This window comes from Gambusia affinis, linkage group LG09, assembly GCF_019740435.1.
Source record: "Gambusia affinis linkage group LG09, SWU_Gaff_1.0, whole genome shotgun sequence".
Classification (NCBI taxonomy): domain Eukaryota; kingdom Metazoa; phylum Chordata; class Actinopteri; order Cyprinodontiformes; family Poeciliidae; genus Gambusia; species Gambusia affinis.
The window spans coordinates 22,807,040-22,825,106 of NC_057876.1; the positions used below are offsets into that span (position 1 = coordinate 22,807,040).

At 36.7% G+C, this 18,067-nt stretch overlaps 2 protein-coding genes across 5 annotated transcripts in view; one reads left to right on the forward strand and one right to left on the reverse strand.

The window, feature by feature from the left end:
• Positions 1–18,067, reverse strand: part of arhgef6 (Rac/Cdc42 guanine nucleotide exchange factor (GEF) 6) — a 37,385-nt gene that overhangs the window by 9,100 nt on the left and 10,218 nt on the right. For all 4 annotated transcript variants that reach the window (XM_044127664.1, XM_044127665.1, XM_044127663.1 and 1 more), the window contains exons 5-16: positions 17,051–17,258; positions 16,744–16,796; positions 15,878–15,972; positions 15,333–15,428; positions 14,654–14,776; positions 6,881–7,019; positions 6,152–6,211; positions 4,954–5,100; positions 2,985–3,071; positions 2,217–2,298; positions 1,592–1,707; positions 1,239–1,418 (exon numbers count right to left, since the gene is read on the reverse strand). In XM_044127664.1, coding sequence (XP_043983599.1) covers positions 1,239–1,418; positions 1,592–1,707; positions 2,217–2,298; positions 2,985–3,071; positions 4,954–5,100; positions 6,152–6,211; positions 6,881–7,019; positions 14,654–14,776; positions 15,333–15,428; positions 15,878–15,972; positions 16,744–16,796; positions 17,051–17,258 — 1,386 coding nt within the window. The remainder of the gene's footprint in view (positions 1–1,238; positions 1,419–1,591; positions 1,708–2,216; positions 2,299–2,984; positions 3,072–4,953; positions 5,101–6,151; positions 6,212–6,880; positions 7,020–14,653; positions 14,777–15,332; positions 15,429–15,877; positions 15,973–16,743; positions 16,797–17,050; positions 17,259–18,067) is intronic.
• Positions 9,135–10,932, forward strand: LOC122837357 (sodium/potassium-transporting ATPase subunit beta-1-like). Its single transcript, XM_044127669.1, has one exon. It carries the CDS (start codon positions 9,388–9,390, stop codon positions 10,285–10,287), a length of 900 nt encoding a protein of 299 aa, XP_043983604.1. The 5' UTR covers positions 9,135–9,387; the 3' UTR covers positions 10,288–10,932.

The following is an 18,067-nucleotide window of genomic DNA, read 5'->3' on the forward strand; positions in this document are numbered from 1 at the left end:
ATTTGGCTCTTTTAATCAAATTATTGAAAACTTTAGAATATCCCACTGAGATTAATCTATAAATTCTTTCAAAAGTTGTGTATATTTAGTTTAAGTAAATAAATGAAAAAAGCATAATTACTTTTTTAGCCACATTTGAAACCAGGAGCTTACATATAAAAAAGGTGTGTAAAGATTTCTTCTCACAGTCTGAAGTTAAATCAAACCTAACTTCTCTTTTTTTTCCATTTTCTTTCCATCAGTATAATTTTTTTTAAAAATCAATGTTCCACCAAACTTCTCAAGTCATTAGCTGCTCTTATCCAAATATTTTGATTAGGACATCAGTAGTAAATTTGACTAATTAACAGGCATTATTTTATAAACACGCCAGTTTAAAGAATTTGCAAATGTTTGTCTTTTTCTTTTAGAGATGTTATGCAAAGTGCTAACTTGTTATGGTGGTATAAATAGGAAGTGAAAAGTCACATGAATTCAGAAGAATGCAGATACAATCGTTGTGGGAGAGAGAAAAAAAACACTGAGGCTTCTGTTTGCTTTGACTCCAAAATAAAAAAAATAAAAAAAGTTGAGGCGACGCAGAAGTAAAAATAATTTGCATTTTAAAAGTTGGGGAGACTCTTGAGAAAAAAAGGCAGATGAGGGAACAGAAGGTTGTCTGCTCAGTGTCAGATTCTGTGGTAGAAATGTGTAACAACTGAAAGTTTTAGCAGAAAGTGCTGACTTATGAAAGCTTCCACCGCCCACATGGACCACAAATCAAGCATCATCTCACATCAAAAACCAAGTAATTCATAACTACCAGTGAAGTCAATGCTCTCGAATGCCAGTCACGCTTTTGATGACCAGGCAGACGTTACTGGAATAAACATCACCTTCTACCACATTTCATTGTTTGCCTCGAAGCTTTTCCATTTACGCAATGACAAATAGTTCGAACACATAGGTTTGGATGACAGACCATCTCAAACATTCAACCCTTTTCTCGACTGAAATCATCTAGATATCAGTTAAAAAACTCATTAAAGGTGGGGATTAATTGTGCATTTGCTGGAAATGTAAAAGCATAAAAAAGCCCAGGACCCCCACAGAATGAATAAACCTGAGACGACTTAAAAGCTGGAAAGGTGGACACGTAGAGGAGGGGGACTTCTTGCAGGTTCTGACTACCATAGTATTGCATGACTGATTATGAGAAACTGGTGTGGGTTTGTTTGTGCAGTTCTGCAGGTTCCTACCTCTTTGTAGCCCAGCGCAGCAGAGGGCTTAAGAGGCGGAGCGGGACGCAGGCAGCTGAGGGTCCACGGCTTGCTGGTCTTTGGCGGCTCCAGGGGACCCCGGCCGACGGCGCTCGGGCCACTCAGGTGGGGAAGGTGTGTGGGAGTGCCGACTGTGCTCAGCGGCTTCCCGTTTGCAGTCTGCAGAAGAACGTCAAAGCAGACGTATGAGATTTATCAAAAAGGTCTGGTGCTTGTCATCTTTGGACTGACACTTGGCGTTTCACACTTTAAAAAAGGTGTGAGGTTCACAAAGAGTACTGTTTTGACTTTATACAGTGTGCGTTTCTGCCGGGGCGAGTGGGTGTCCTGACCTTTGAAATGGTGCCTGCAGGACTTCCTGATTTGGTGTAAGGCTGCAGGTGCTCCAGCCACTCTTGCAACTCTTGAGCGCTGCTGCAGAACACTGAAAAGCGATCGATCATGCCTCCTACAAAAACCCCCAAAAGAAAGCAGCATGGAAATCAGAGTTCTTTCAGAGAAAGTGTTACGTCACACAAACAACTAATTAGACCGATAGACAAAATCAACCACAACCGAAAAAAGAAATAGAGAATTTAGGAAGTGTAGGAGTAAATCAACAATGCAGATCTCTTTCGCTCGGATTTTTTTCCTCCTAACTAATTAAACTATCAGTGTTTCAGGAATGAAGTTGTGGAAAACTAAATCAAAATTACATTAAAGCCAAATCTTGCTAAATAAAAAAGTGCTGCAAACTGTTGAGGAGTCCATTATCTCTCCAAGGTTACAGATAAAATAAGCACATTTAAGATGAATTGCAAGCTTTGTTTTGTGCTCCTGCCACAGCACAGACACCATTTAGCTCAGAGTTAGAGTAGGACTTAAATCTGGGCATAAGAACAACTCCATATTGATCCAAATGGTCGCTGGAAGCCCGATGGTAGGAAGAGGTTTTTCCCCAGTATGTCAGATGCAAACCTGTGATGTCAAATGCATAAGGACTGTTTTCTCCATCTTCTACTTGTCTCGTTACCGTGGTGCCTGTTAGCGAGAGCTTTCCCTGAATTGGACAAAAGCCACAGAGAAAAAGGAAACAAATATGAACTTTGCATCAAAAGTAAGAAAAGTTGTGATTGTTATAATACTCCTTGGAAATAAATTTTATGTTGTTAGGTTATTTGTCTCTAATTCATTCCCAGACTGTGGAAATTTGGGATTTCTACTGGTTATAGAATCTCATTGATTGGTGTCCGTCTTGAGATGCCCGTCAGTAATGACAAGCAATGTTTTTTGTCAGTGGGGAAGATGTTCCCCCCCACACCATCATACTGCCTCCACTGAAAGCCACTAGGCATTTGCAGGCAAGGCAAAACTTTTAACATGCAATACATTTACTTAACACTGCTGTTCAGCCTACATGTGCATGTTCATACAAATATGGCATCATTTAGCAGGTTTTCTAACTCAGAGAAAAAAAACTACATTTACACTTTGAATAAATTGCCCATCAAACCTTATATTATTTTAAGTTATGGCATTAAAATGCACCTACATGCATAAATATGTATAATAAACCACCAGCTTGCCTAAAGAGATCCTTTCTCAGAGCAATGGGCGGTTAATTTACGTGTAACTAAATCCAAAAACCTCCATTTAAAAAATGCTTTCTGATTTCTATTACAAATATTGCTAGACTTTTTTCAATATGTTCTTATGAAAGTACCTACAAAGCACATTATGTCTCACCTGATAAATAAAGCCACTCATCCGGGGACTAGCAGACAGCATAACTAGGACATTTGGGAAAAGCATAAGATAGCGCTCCTCTTTTTCCTGAAAGGAAGACAAATGAGACATCATGCTGGACGTGTTGACATCACGCAGGACAGAAAACTGTTTTTTCTTTCTTCTTGTTGCTGAGAGAAGAGTGTCTGGAAGGCAACTATAGGATTTCTACAAATCTTTTTTCATCTCAAAGCTTCTGTATTACTCAAAATGTAGGATTTTGAACATTAAAATATAAGAACATAAAATTTCATTGAACTGTTTTATGAGTAGTTTTATTTGTATGTTCCAGAAAACACCAGCCACCACAGTAAGAAACTGGCTTCCAATTTTCAGAAGGTGACTGACATCATTTTGCAACTGTCTTTGCATGTGCTTTATTTAGATTTCAATAGTTCCTTATTAAATGCTAAACCCTTGAACATTGGTACCTTTATTTAATCTGTAAACATTTCTAAAAGAAATGAATACTTTTAAAGTGTTTTTTTTTTTATTAAACCTTTATCTCCATTGTTCAGTATTATAACCAGATTCAGTTTATCGACCACAGATCCAATTCAATCTGAATTTGAAGTTCTCCAAAAAGCAGCAAATATCTTTTTTTTTTTTTTTTCATCTTGGACGAGTCGGACGCATTCAACCAGCAAGTCAAAAACCAAAATGATTAAAAAGATTAAGAATGTAGTTTTATTATGAACAAAGGCAAGAAACCAAATTCAATAAAATTTTTCTTTATTCATAATTTTGACCAGGAAATTGGTCAAATACAATTCCAGACTTTCCCAGAACTTAAAGGAAACGTCTGACTAGCTTAGTGTGCTGCTTGGCAGAACCATGCACATTACGGCTGCACCAACGCAAATCCACAACTTTTGCTCAAATTAGCAAACCTTATTCTCTGTTAGCGTGTACATGATTGGCAGACTGGTTAAATGTTGCACATTTGGGAAATCGACCATGATGAGTAAAGTACGAAAAAACAAAACAACTACAGCAAATGTGGTTGGAAAGTGGTTGGGCATGACTAAAGGATTCTGAAACTAAATATCTGCATTGGGCTGCCTTCCAACCACGGCCTGCATGTCGACCCCTACACAGAAACCCCACAAGAAAGCACCACTTGCCTTACCCTCTGCATGTGGCCTATTTAGGTTTCTATGCGATACTTGTGGGATAAATTGCTGTTGCAGCAAAGGGAGACAGAATTTCATGCATCGCATCCACAGACACTGGAAAAAGATTAACCTACTGAGGCAGCAATATTCACTTTTGGTGAATATCTCTTGGATCTGAATAGGGATATACTGTAATATAAAGTGGATCTAAACAAAAGAATGCCAGAAGATAAACTTTCTTATCCCTAAAACACCAGATACTATCTGCTGCACACAAGATCTGGTGACCACAATTTCCGGTGCGGACAAGAACAGTTTTTTTTTTCTTTTTTCAATGACTCTTTAGGGGTGCATACCAAGCACATACCAAAGTCAATAAAGATTGACTTTATGAGAGGAAAATATAAGTTTTTAAGTGGTTTAAAACTGTTTATCCTCACACTCTGATAGCTCTTGAGACTTAACTTTAGTGTACACAAATTTTAGGTGACAGATAGCTGATAGAGAGCTACCAAAGAAAAGAATATAGAATAGGATTTTACGGTTTGCTAACAAAGAGTTGGTGAGCACACTTCAGCAGCAAGGAACCTTTTTAATTTTTTTTTTTTTTTTTTTTTAACTGAACAGGTCTGCTTTGGTTGTTTTTTCCAGGTTAATTTTACAAAATGTATGTTATACAATTTTGAAGTTTTATCTTTTAATATAGAACAGAAATTTTATGTCAACAGTAGAACAGCATGAAAAAAATTACAAAGTTCTTGCAAAAATATCAAAGTGACCATTCTGTACTGCACCAGTCCAAACTCTGCTCTTACCTCACTGGCCCCATTTCTCACATGGGCCAGAGACATGTAGGCCACCTGTCCCAGGCTCTTCATGCCGTCTCCCTCCCAGCCCCGCACCGGTTCTGACAGGATCTGCAGCTCCAGGTTCTTGCGCTTCCTTAAGTCTTGACACTGCGACTAAACACACAAACAGAAGAATATTTTTAATATTCTTAAAAGGATACATATTTTCTAAGAATTTTCCATTGAATCACTAACGGTTTCTTGAGAAATTAGCAGCAATGATTTGACCTTGAATTTCACTTACAACAATGCAACCTGGATGTTTCTTTTATTTATTTTTTTATTAATTTGCCAAATGTGTAAGCTGCATGAAGAAGCTAACTTTTTCAGGTGCTATACAGGGACTCTCCCTCATCAGACAGAAAAAATGACAATGCAACATCTTCGACTTTCCATCATTTCTGTCAACGCTGCTCTACATAGATGTTCTTGAGTGCCTGCCCACCCAACCGCACATTCAAGACACAAAAGAAAAATTAAACTTGCAAATGAAACAAGCCGGAGTTGTCTGATGTTTTTTTTTTTTTTTTTGGTCCCGTTTCCTGTTGAGCTCTGTTGAAAAGACAAGTGAGTCACTTCAGTTCTTACAAGGAACTCAGAGCCGCACCGGGGAAACGGTGCCTCAAACCGTTGTTGACTGAGGTTCAACGTGGTTGTTCATTTCTAATCCAGCTCTCTCATGAAGGCGTTTCATTTCACACCTACAGTAGGAACAACGCAATCACTCGACACAAAGGTAGAAAAGAGAGGGAACAGACACTTTCATCAAAATCTTACCCTCTACACTACATTGCAATGCGTTGCTGTCACTTGTCTCACAATGTGACAAAAAAGAAGGAGGAGGCTGAGTGAAAGTTATGCATTTTAGTCTATTATTATTATTATTATTATTGAGATTATATAAAACACATTGATGTCTGGACCAGAATTTATTCAACCACATGTCACCATTTTGGTTCCGTTTCAAGCAAAAAATTTTCTTAAATATTAATGTTATTAACTAAGAGCATAATATTGAAAGAGGGTAAATATTGTGATTAATGAAACCCACCATGACAGAATGAGATACTGCCTGAGGTTTCAGGTGGATATATGAAAGTGAGGTTTGAGGTGGATATATGAAAGTGAGTCCTGCCGGTTAATAAAAGGTTAAGTAATGACTTACCACTAGACTCTTAAATGCAGCTGTCGCCTTTATGATGTCCGCATAGTCTGGATGAGCTTCCTATGATGTAGATAAACAAACATCTGTATAAACATAAGGCATCATTCAGCAACCATTTCTTTGAGAGAAAACCTGGGAAAGGTCCAACCTATTAACTGAAACTATGTACGTTTAGTTCATAGTTTAGTTCTAACTATGAGAATTAAATTGAGGTTTTAACAACTTATAAATAAAACTTAACAATGTGGAAAAGTGTAAACTCAATGTTGTGTAGCACAATGGAGGATCTGTGACAGAGGCCTGTTTCTCTTCTATGTTTCTATATTTAACCTTAATAAAAATAGTTTTACTTCAAATAATGATAGCAGTTAGATTTTTTTAGTCATTATAGGAAAAAAAGCATAAAGGTAGATTATCTGGTCTGAACAGCAAATTAACAAAGATGTTGAAATATCAAACAGAATATTTGTACATTTATGATGATTGCTTAAACTGTCCTATCTTTAATTTATGTTCACAGAAATCCCAATATGTAAAACTATTTGTAATTACGTAAACATTAATTGCAATTTAGAAGGTTTCAGATGGCAGGTTAATCCTGTTAGCTTTTAAGAGAACATCAAACCAATCTACAGCTTGACTCAAGATCTGAGTCGTATTTTTGGTTCTTTTTCAGTCACAAATATACTGGATCATGGACATATAATTTGGATATACATTCTTCTGTACCTCCACATGTCTCTCCAGCTCCTGCAGCAGTGTTGGGTATTTGTCGAGCCTTATGAAAGGCTTACTGAGGCTGGTGGTCAGGGTCAGGATGCCTGAAGTGCTTGCTCCCTGGCTCTCAATGAACTTACCCAGTTCATCACTATTAAGCACACAAAAACACCATTTTGCTGTTTGTGAACAACTACAAAGTAGTGATAAATAACAACAAATAAATTCAAATACACTGTTTGGTTTACATTTAATTAATGTACCCTTTAGAAATCACAGATTTTGTTTATTTTTACACTGGTAAAGTAATTTTAATAGAAAATGCATACATAAACCATTCTTTTGCATTACACCTCATTTTTAAGTACAGACAATTATTACTTATAAGTCAATAATTAGATGTGTATTGACTAAGTACATGTGAGTATTGATGAGAATGTTTGCAGAAAACACCCAACTTAATCCAGAAAAAACAATACGCTGCAAAAGTTTGAATATTCAATTATAACTCCGCTCTTTAGTAAGAGAACCTGCTTCCTGAAACAGTCACCAAAAACATTTGGCTCACTGAAATACTGCATTCAACAAGAAATACAATCAAAACTGTTGAAATGATGAAACACTTCAGCAAAAATATTGTAACATTATTTCCCTCTCAAATTAAAATTAGCTCCCCCTGTAAGTGAGACTTTCCTATGACACCTATGCTTCATTGCTATGACATTATAAAAGTGGGGAAAAAAAAAGGATCTCACAACTAACAATCATGATGCAAATAAGAACATGGATTTGTTCCATGGGGCTTATGTGTAATTCCCTGCTACCTTCCCTATGTGTTTCAAATGGAACAACATCAATGAGTTTCCATGATCCAAAGAAGAGAGTCACACATAATCCTGCAGCAGCTCTACCAATTTGAACCAATGAGTAAAGCAGAACATGAAGGCATTTGCAGAGGAAAAGCAAATGTGCTTACTGTGAAAAAACCTGCCTGGCTGGTATTCAATATAACCACAACTCTATATATCCTGTCAACAGTCAACTTCCTGTGAGTAACTCAACATGTGTAGGCGCGTGTTTGTGTGTGTGTGCGCACAAAGCAGAACTTCATATGACACATCCATGTTAACTATTTCATCAAGGCTGGACCATAGCTTATTTCTTTTATCACTTTGCCTTTATGAGGCATTTACTGAAACACACACAATAAATCTAAAAACAGCGTTTTACCATAAGGGGAAGAGAAGATGTTTAAACAGAAAGCTGTCTCAGAGGAAGTTAAGAGACATTTGAATTTAAAGATGGAAAGACTGACACCTTCTGGATAAAAGCAGGACTACAGCAAAACAAAAGAAAGTGAAATTCCCAAAATTAAAAAAACCTAATCAAAATATTTTTGAAAAATACATGAAATTTAAATGAACATATATAAAGATCTGTAGTTATTGTATCAACCTTACAGACGAGTCAGTACTGGTTCTGGCCTGTTCTACATCCCTAAAACTAACCATGGAGAAGCATTCAGCTTCTATGCACCACAAATCTGGAACAAACTTCCAGAAAACTGCAAAATAGCTGAAACACAGATTTCCTTTAAATCAAGACTGTAAATCCACATGTTTCTTTTGAGCCACAATAAATGAAATATTTACCAACATATTTGATGTGTATTAATGATTTTGATGATGGCACTCATCAAAATTTTATCTCTTACTGATTGTATGGCAATTTTTAATGAGTTTTTATTTTTGTGTTTTATGACATAAAGAACTTTGAACTTGTGGCATACAAATAAACTTGCTTGACTGATACACATATAAAATACATAAATACCAGTGAAAAGTTTAAACTACAGAACACATCTACCTCTCCTATAACCTACTAAAAAGCTTTCATACAAACTAGTAAGTGAAGACTAAAAACCCACCTGTTAAGAACTGCTTCTGAACCATAAAAATTAAATATTGACCAACCTACTTGATTTTGGTGATGGCACTCATAAAATCTTTGTTCAATTATTGTGTCGCGTTTTCTTAATAACTGTAATTTTGTGCTTCTAGTACCTTGAAGTGCCTTGCAGCTGAATGAACTTGATTGATTGATAGTAAGAACTGTGAAAATGTTGAAAAGTTTTTGTAAAATTAATGATTAAGTTTAGGTAAAGTATCGAAAAGCTTTTATATAAACTAGTCAAATATTTTCTGATTGTTTCAACTGAAAATTATGGCGTTTCATTTCACCGGGAAGGAGCCTTCGTCAAACGGGAAAACGTTTCGTTAGACCGGAAGTGGTACTTTTTAAACGGAGCTAGTTCTGGTTAGCTTCACGCGTACGCGGAGGAGTCGGGTACAAAGGGGCCGTTTGTGTTTCCTGTGAAAGACACTTAAAAACGTCTCAGCTTTTAAAACTGTTGGTAAAAGAAAGGTTAAACAACAACAACCTGTCAACGGTCGAACCGTTGTCCAACCGTCTAGCCGTTACAGAACGTAAACCGGGGAGGATATTTTTGTGGAGCTAACATGTCTGGAGAAAAGAGTGGCGGCGGATGGAGGAAAACTATATGGAATTCAGAGAAGAGAGAGTTTTTAGGGCGAACAGGGAGCAGTTGGCTTAAAATATCCGTCTTCTATGTGATTTTCTTCGCAGTCCTTTTTGGGCTTTACGTCGGGACCATGCTAGTTTTTGAGAAGACTTTAAGTCTGTACAAACCCAAATACCAGGACAGAATTCTTCCCTCAGGTCTGTCATTCTCACCCCACGCCAGCAACTTTGACATCATTTTCAAGATTGGAGACCCGTCTTCATATGAGAAGTACGTCAAGACCTTGCAGAAGTTTATTGAGCAATATAATGATGAGAAACAGATCGACGACATGAAATATGAGGATTGTGGAACCACCCCGAAGTTATACACTGAACGCGGGACACTCGAAAGTAATACAGGACAGAGGAAAAGTTGCCGCTTCAGCAGAAGGGAGCTTCAAGCCTGCTCCGGGGAAAACGACACCACCTTTGGCTTTAAGGAGGGAAAGCCGTGTCTCATTGTCAAGCTCAACAGGGTTATCAATTTTAGACCAAAACCTCCTACCAGCAGCGCTTTGCTTCCAGACGATCTGGATGGCAAAACCTTTTATAACTTCCTCCCCATTCACTGCACAAATAGGTGGCCGGAAGACGACGGCAAGGTCGGAGAGATCAAGTACTTTGGCTTCGCGGGCAACCCCGGTTTCCCTCTCCAGTACTACCCCTACTACGGCAAAAGGCTGCAGCCCAATTACCTGCAGCCTCTGGTGGGCGTCAAGTTCACCAACGTCACCAAGAACAAGGAGATCCGCCTCAAGTGCAGAGTGTACGGGGAGGGCTACAATGAGGGCACCCGTGATGGACTGTTTTACTTGCACTTAACTGTGAAACAGTGACCTCAGACACGATGACGGCAAAATAATAAAAAAAAAATAACGTAGAAAGATATTCAAGAGTTCAGATACCGTCTTTGAGTTTGTTTCTGTCCAGAGTTAAAATAGAATGTAAAATACACAATAGCAAATATTCTTTCGACTGTCAATGGGCGATTGTGGCGGGGGAGGGGAGTTAGGAGGTAATTGGGATGTTTATCGATTATTTTAAATCTGCAGTTTTACTACTCATGTACAACGAGTAGTCTTTGTTTCATCCTTACTGGTTTCTATACATTTTGAAAGATCCAGAGTTTGTAGGTCAGCCTTGTCATGATATTCTGTTTCATGTCTGCTATCGGAGTCCAAGGTGTTCCTGCAGGTGTTTGTTTATGTGAGTTGACAGTGTTTGTCATTGTGTTCAGACTAAATTGAAATAGTAGCTTGGTTCTAAGATGTTAAGCTGATTGAGCTATATGTTGTTTTTATGGATTTTCTTATTCAAGTTCACTGTAGAAGAATATTTTGTTCACGTTTTGTTCATCTTCATAATTAAATAGGTTTTAGATGACATTTCAATGTTCAATACAATGTTTGTCTTATTGATTGCAGCACTTAGATTTTTATAAATGTAAAGTGCATTATAAATTAAATTTATTGTTGACACTATTAACATCTGCTCATTCTTAATTAATATTGTAACACTTAAGATTAGGCTAAGAAGACTGAAAATCTGTTTTACTGGACATATCACGTTCATTGATGCAACTTACTTTATCAATTATTATAATAGAAACATTTTATATTTATACAATTGTAATTTTTTTCAATGTATCAATATAATGCTAAAGTCTCTGATATTAAAGTTAGAGAAAATAAGAGGCAATGTAGTATCCCATGTATACATGGTGAATTATGACAAGTAGTCGCACTTGAAGATGAGGGGGAAAAACAAATTCTCCAAAATCCTCAGAGGTAACAACAAACCTTTAGATTAAGCTAGAGGAATCACCTCTACTACGATCAGAATAAATGTTTCATAATTTCACTGTACAGTGTTGGAGAAATACAATGTACCTCATAATACTGATGCATCATACACATCATTTTCAGGAATGTATTTCAAAATTTTTTTGAAGAGGTGATGGCAAACTCTTTTTTTGATTATTTTGGTAGATGGCCTATATTAAAACCAGAATATATATTTCATAATTTTACTGTACGACATGTCAAAGTGCCTCATAACGCTTACTCGGGATATTGATACAACTCATTTTCAGGAATTAATTATAACTCCATCGAGGTGATTAACTTTCTTTAAAATGCATTTAAGGATCACGTTCTAAGAGCAAAATAAGTAATTCATAATTTTATTGTAGATTTTTTGAAGATGCACCCAAAGTACCTCAGTTGTTATCCAGGACATGTGCTGTGTGATTTTCAAGATTTAATTTCTCTCAATTTTCTCAGAAGTGACAACAAACTCACTTTGGATTTTATTACAGGATCATCTACACCAGGGGTCTCAAACTCCAGTCCTCGAGGGCCGCAGTCCTGCAACTTTTAGGTGTGCCTCTGCTGCACCACACCTGAATAGAATAATTAAGGCTCTGGAGAACTGATCTACACAAGGAGGAGGTAATTAAGCCATTTCATTCCAGTGTTTTGTGCCTGTGGCACATCTAAAAACTGCAGGACTGCGGCCCTCGAGGACTGGAGTTTGAGACCCCTGATACACTATAACCACAATCAATATCTCATATTTTTACTGTACACTTCCAGGGACAGACCTAGACATAGTGCATCATATTATCCAGAAACAAGAAAAATTTGTGTCGACTTAATATGAGGAAAGAAAATGCGATGGTGTCTCTTTAAGCAAGTAAAATTCTCATTTCAATCATATGACATCAAACAAACAAACAAAAAAAAAACAACCTACTACTTATTAATAACAAGCAATAATAGGCTACATGTTTTTGATTTATTTTTTGTAGGGAATGTCTACAGATTCAATATGAATATAGTATATAGAGGTGGAAGTAATAGGTCTGTCCTGACAGTTGTGCCCCTCATTTCCCCTGCATTAGTTTTTTTTTTTTTTTTCACCTGCAAGATCATCCACTACTCTATTACTGTAATGCATCAGGTATCTGTGAAGCTATATTTAAGAGGAGCTAATGTCGGCTGTCTTGATCGCAGACTGAAGCTGCCAGTGGTATGCTAAGCTAGCGGATAGAAAGCGTTGTTGATCGTCTCTGTTGAAGCCAAATATTGGTCAGTAACACCACTGCATCTATAAGGCGTTCAGCGGGTAGCTGAGCAGACGCCGATATTTTGATTGGGAAAATATGGGTCAGAGATTGCTGCTACAAAATACGTGTGAAGATGAATTGAAATAAATACGGTTTTGACTCCTTTATTGAGACATGAGTCGAACATTTTACAGTCAGTGTCTGATGAATGTGTTCTCCGCCAATGGTTTGCAATTCCCCGCTTTTTCCTTTAACACCATAATAACTTAACGCATGACAAGACAGAGGCCCATTATGTAGAAAATTTTAGATCACTTTTAAATGTTGTCTATTAATGTAGGACAGGATGCATTTTAATTTCTGACCCTGCCAATATCTGCATTCCCTGCCTATTGTCTTATTGATATGAAACTTATACCAGTAGCTTAGGGAACAATTTTGATTATGTAGAAAAAGGGAAATCCCTCATAACTCTTTATTCTCCTAGTTAGCAGGGGATGCATTTTTTGGCAAAGCAAATTATTAGCTTGCCAATATTTGCATGCCTACCTATTTCCCTCGGATATTATCCTATTGATATAAAACTCATACCAGCAGTTAAGAGAAGTGTGATTATGTACAAAAAGTTCTTCAAGATAGCAGGGGGATGCATTTTTTGGCAAAGCCTATTATTAGCCTACCAATATCTGCATCCCCAGTCTATTGTCTTACTGATATGAAACTTAAACCAGTAGAAAGAACATATGTTATTGAAGAAAAATGCCATCTAAAACCTATTAATTGTGAAGCTGAACTAAACATGAACAAACATTCTTCTACAGCAAACTTGAATAAGGAGAATGTATAAAAACAAAACGTATAACACAACCATCTTAACACCTTAAAGGTTCAGAGTACCAATCTAGTATTTTGGTTAGTCTAAACACACAGACAAAACCTCTACGCACTCGCATAAATAAACACTTGCACGGGCATGGGAGCGTGGATACACACCTTGAGCACTGAAGTAAAAATAAAACAGAGGCCCCTACAAAGCCTGGACACTTCAATATATAAACCACATAAAAATGAAACACCATGGCGACAGAGACACAACTCGCTATATATCAGTAGTGAAACTGCAAGTTTTTACAGTAATCGATGAACATCCCAGTCACCCCTCACCCCACGCCATCGTTAACTGTAGAAAAAGTATTTGCTATTGCTACCACCCTGTATTTTACAACCTATTTTACTTCTGGTCAAAAAACACAAAAAAATCAAGTATAAACACACGTTGAGAGACGGTATCTGAACTCTTGAATATCTTTCTATGTCTTTTTTTTTATATTTTGCCATCATCGTGTCTGAGGTCACTGTTTCACAGTGATGTGAACGTAAAATAGTCCAGTTCAATAGTCCATCTGAACGAGTTCAGTTTAAAAGTTACAACTTCCGGTCTAATGAAAAGCTTTCTTGTTTGAATGAAATACTATTACTGTAAGGTAATGGTAAGCTGCAAAAATATTTATTGACACCAAGTTTTATCCAACAATTAAAAACAGGGAAGGTTTTTAAACCAAGCTTTAATTTCCAAAACCTAATGAGCTGGTAAGAAATAATGTAACAAGGTATTTGTTATTATTGTTGAAATGTACAGCAAGTCATTTACTGGAGCAAAATTTTATTGCAGTTTTATGGGGATGGCAGAATTTCTTGGATAAAATTAGGTTTATTGCATGTATACTTCCCTAAGTACATCAAAACAAAACTCATTCTCGTCAGTCAGAGTTAAAACTTGTGGAAGAAATAATTGTTGCAAACACATTTCAAACTTTCAAATACATGCAAGTAGTATGCATGAACAATTAAAAAACTATTTAAAAAAAACCCCAAACATCTGACTTAATTAATTTACAGTATGATATTGAAAATCTGGACATATTTAACCCTTCATATGTTACCGCAGTAGCCTTGATACAGAAGTTCTGCTTTAATCGTAAATTTGATTGTTAAAGGACTAAAGGACTAACATAACTTACTTCTTTTCTTATGCAACATATAAAATCTGAAGAACAAATGAAAACCAGTGACACCTAGTTAAATACCAATCCCTTTTTAACAGTACTGTGCTGTTTTTGTGTGCAGGGGCTGACCTGTGATCAGTAAGGATGCAGACGGCTGATGGATGACTCGAACAGTAATTCAGGTACAGACTCTTGATCTGACTCATGAGATTTAAATAGCATCCTGCCACTCTCTGTTGCCCCTCTGCAACTCTGGAAAATCAGAGAAAGAGTTAAAAATATGAAGAGGAAGAAACACAGGACCGGTTCAAGTAGTAAACTTGGAAAGCCATAAAACATCAAAATGTTTTTTTAAATGTTTATTTCATAAAGATTAATATTTAACACAAAGATTAAAAATAAAATATTCTGTGTTAAAAATACACATTTATCATGTAACAGCAAATCTTTAAGAACTTATTCTGGCACCAGTTTTTAAGTAACAGTGAAGAGGAATTTTCTCAGCTGTGAATAAATGCTGCAGGAGCATTTCATATAAAATTAGATGTTTATATAAACTTGTCTAACATGACAGTAACCGTGATATTACACATTCACACACTTTGCAAGGTGGCACTTGTACAAAGACGCACAACCAGAGGCGTCTAGGAGGAAGGAAGTGATTGTAAAAATGTACACATGGGGAGCTTTGCAGAACTTTACAGTGTTAAATGTACATAAAAGGAAACGATCACATCTATCTGTCGTCTTCTGGTCTATTAAACTCCACACACACAGTCTGAAGAGATAAATCAGTGACTAGACTTACTTGGTGCAGTCCTCCAAAGCTAAACATAGTCCCTGCTGGAAGGTGAGGATCTCCTCCAGGTTCCCACACAAGGTGGCGCTGTCTCCACTACTTAACCTGAACATGCAGAGATGAGAACAAACGGGGATAACAGTCAGCCTTTTCTAAAATATGACTATTAAAGAAAGTTAAATATTAGAAAACAAAGTGAAAGTTAATCCAGACTGTTCTAAACTATGGTAACTTTTGCATCAAATGCCATCGTTGTAGTAACTTTTAAATCACTTCTACAGTTTTATATTGTAGAACATGCTGGGAAAAAAATGGCTTGTTTCTCTCTGGGAATAAGATTAGGAGGAATAACAACGTGTGACATATCACATCATGTTTCTTTTTTACTGAACCAAAATGGAGAAGTGGTGTGTAAAAAAACAGCATGCAATGATTCAGCAGCTTATAAAAACACCTTTAAGAGCAACAACTTCAGTTGCTCCCAAAATGATAGGTCAAAATTCAGACTTCTAGTCTAAGAGCCAGTATGAGCCATGTCATTGCTGTGTTCTTACTTGTCGCTAGCTTGCAGGGGTCGGAGGTAACAAGTGAGCACAGTTTGTAACTCTTTAACAAAGTCCCGCTCATGCTCCAAGATGTCCTGAACCACCTGTGAAAAACAAAACAGAGAGAATATTTAAAATAATCGGATCTTATAAAAACCTTCCATGTTCTGAAAATAACTTTAAAAAAATGTCCAACTTGTGGCAAACTGAGAATTATTTATCCATTTACATGCCATTTATTTTGTTAGTATGTTAATTTAATTAGTTTTTTCTGACCCCCCCCTAAAAATCAAAGGTGAATCTTTTTTTACTCATTAAACAAAAAATAAATTTAAGAAATGTATTGGGGGCATCTGCATCAGGTCCAGGCCATCATGTTTTTATCAAAAGGCAAATGTTTCCTCCTTGCACAGCTCTCATGGAACTTGAATCTGTACAGTTTGTTGTAGGTCCCATCATAAAGTTTTAGGGTTTTCAGATGTTTCTTTTAGCATCTTGCTGTCTGCTGTCAAGGTAAACTTGCTTGGATGGCCCAAATTGGGCAAGTTGGCAGTTATTTTGATTATTTTCTACTCATAGATTAGTTTTTGTACGGAATAACAACCGATTTAAAATTCTTCTGAGATCTCTCTAAGTTTTTAACCAGTCGGATAAGCTGCTACAATCTTCCATTTGTAGGTTTTGATTTCACCATCATGTTTATTCTTCCTTAACAATAAGCAGATCAAGCATATTAAATGTCTGAAATTTAAACAGGGCAAACGTCCTTCAAAATGCTGATACACTATGTGTGATTTTAGCCAAAGTAAGTAGGAATAGCTAATCTATTTTACACCTGAATGTGCATTTTTTAATAACATTTGATGGAAACTCACCACACTGAAGTAGTTCTTGGTCAGAGGAGTTCCTTTAGGAGATAATGGCTTTTCTGAGGAGGAATTCAGAGACAATAACAGAATATATTTACCACATTAACATTTCTAATTTCAATTATGTCATTAAATTATTCTAAGTCAAGTTATACATGAGCCTTATCAGCAAAAGTGAAAACTTTCCACTTATGCCAAAGTTACATTTTGGACTAAAAGAGTCCATTAAATGCATAAAAATTAAAAATTTTCAGACCAACACGATCAAAGTTGAAAGGTGGGATTATTATCAGAGAAGGGAAAACAAACTCACCGCATGGTTTGATCTCTCGAACGTAGTTGCTAGGGAACCAGCCAGTCTTGGCATTGAGGGTCCCCTCCCACCATCCGCCGTCCTCCTGCCGCGTGACGATGATCACTTCACCCTTGCTGAAGGACAGCTCGTCCTCGTTGTTCTGCTTGAAGTTGAAGCGGGCCTTCACCATCACCTGCCCGCCGCCGCCGCCATTTTCAGACATTTCCTGTTCGAACAACTGGGTCAATTCCAGTCACCAGCAAAACTAATATTTCCACAGTTTCAGTAAAGATTTACATCTGCATACAGTAACACACCGGTGAGATATTACCGGTAATAATGCCTATATTTTCACAAGTAGACATTTACTAGATTAAAAAAAATAAAAATTATGTATCTTCTAGAGCTTTCACTAACGTCTGTCCTCTATAATCCATTTGGATGGACGTGAATCCGGTCGAGACTGATTGCAGACAACTTCCCACCTCGGTTAGTTAGGCAATCTAAGCTAGAAATGCAGTGCTCAAGTTTTTCCTGGTTGATACCAAAGGGAACTTTGCAGATTCTGACCTCTTGTGGACTGATTGGTTATTTTCCAATCTGAATTCCAAAAGTGATGGGCTAGCATCATTCAGTAAACATAAATTATGTAACAACAAGTTCCACATAGCTCAGAAATGAAAATAAATAAATAACTAAATCATATTTTCTTAATAAAAGTTTAAAAACTAAGTGCAATTAAATAAATAGGTAAATAGGCTTCATTCCTGATGCACTTTCTCTGTAGTTTAATTGTTTTTTTTGTTCCAATTACCTTTTGATTACTCTATCATAACATGCACTATAGCAAAATTTGAGCTTTACAGACAAATGTGCTTCCCAAATTAAACAACCTCTTATGATTTTATTGAATTGATATATTAAACAGCTGATTGTCAGACAATAAAATGTTTTCCTCTGGTGTCTTCACATTCACACCGAGCTCCGGTAGATTTTAATCTCTCCTTTTCTTCACTGATGTCTTTTTAAGACTAT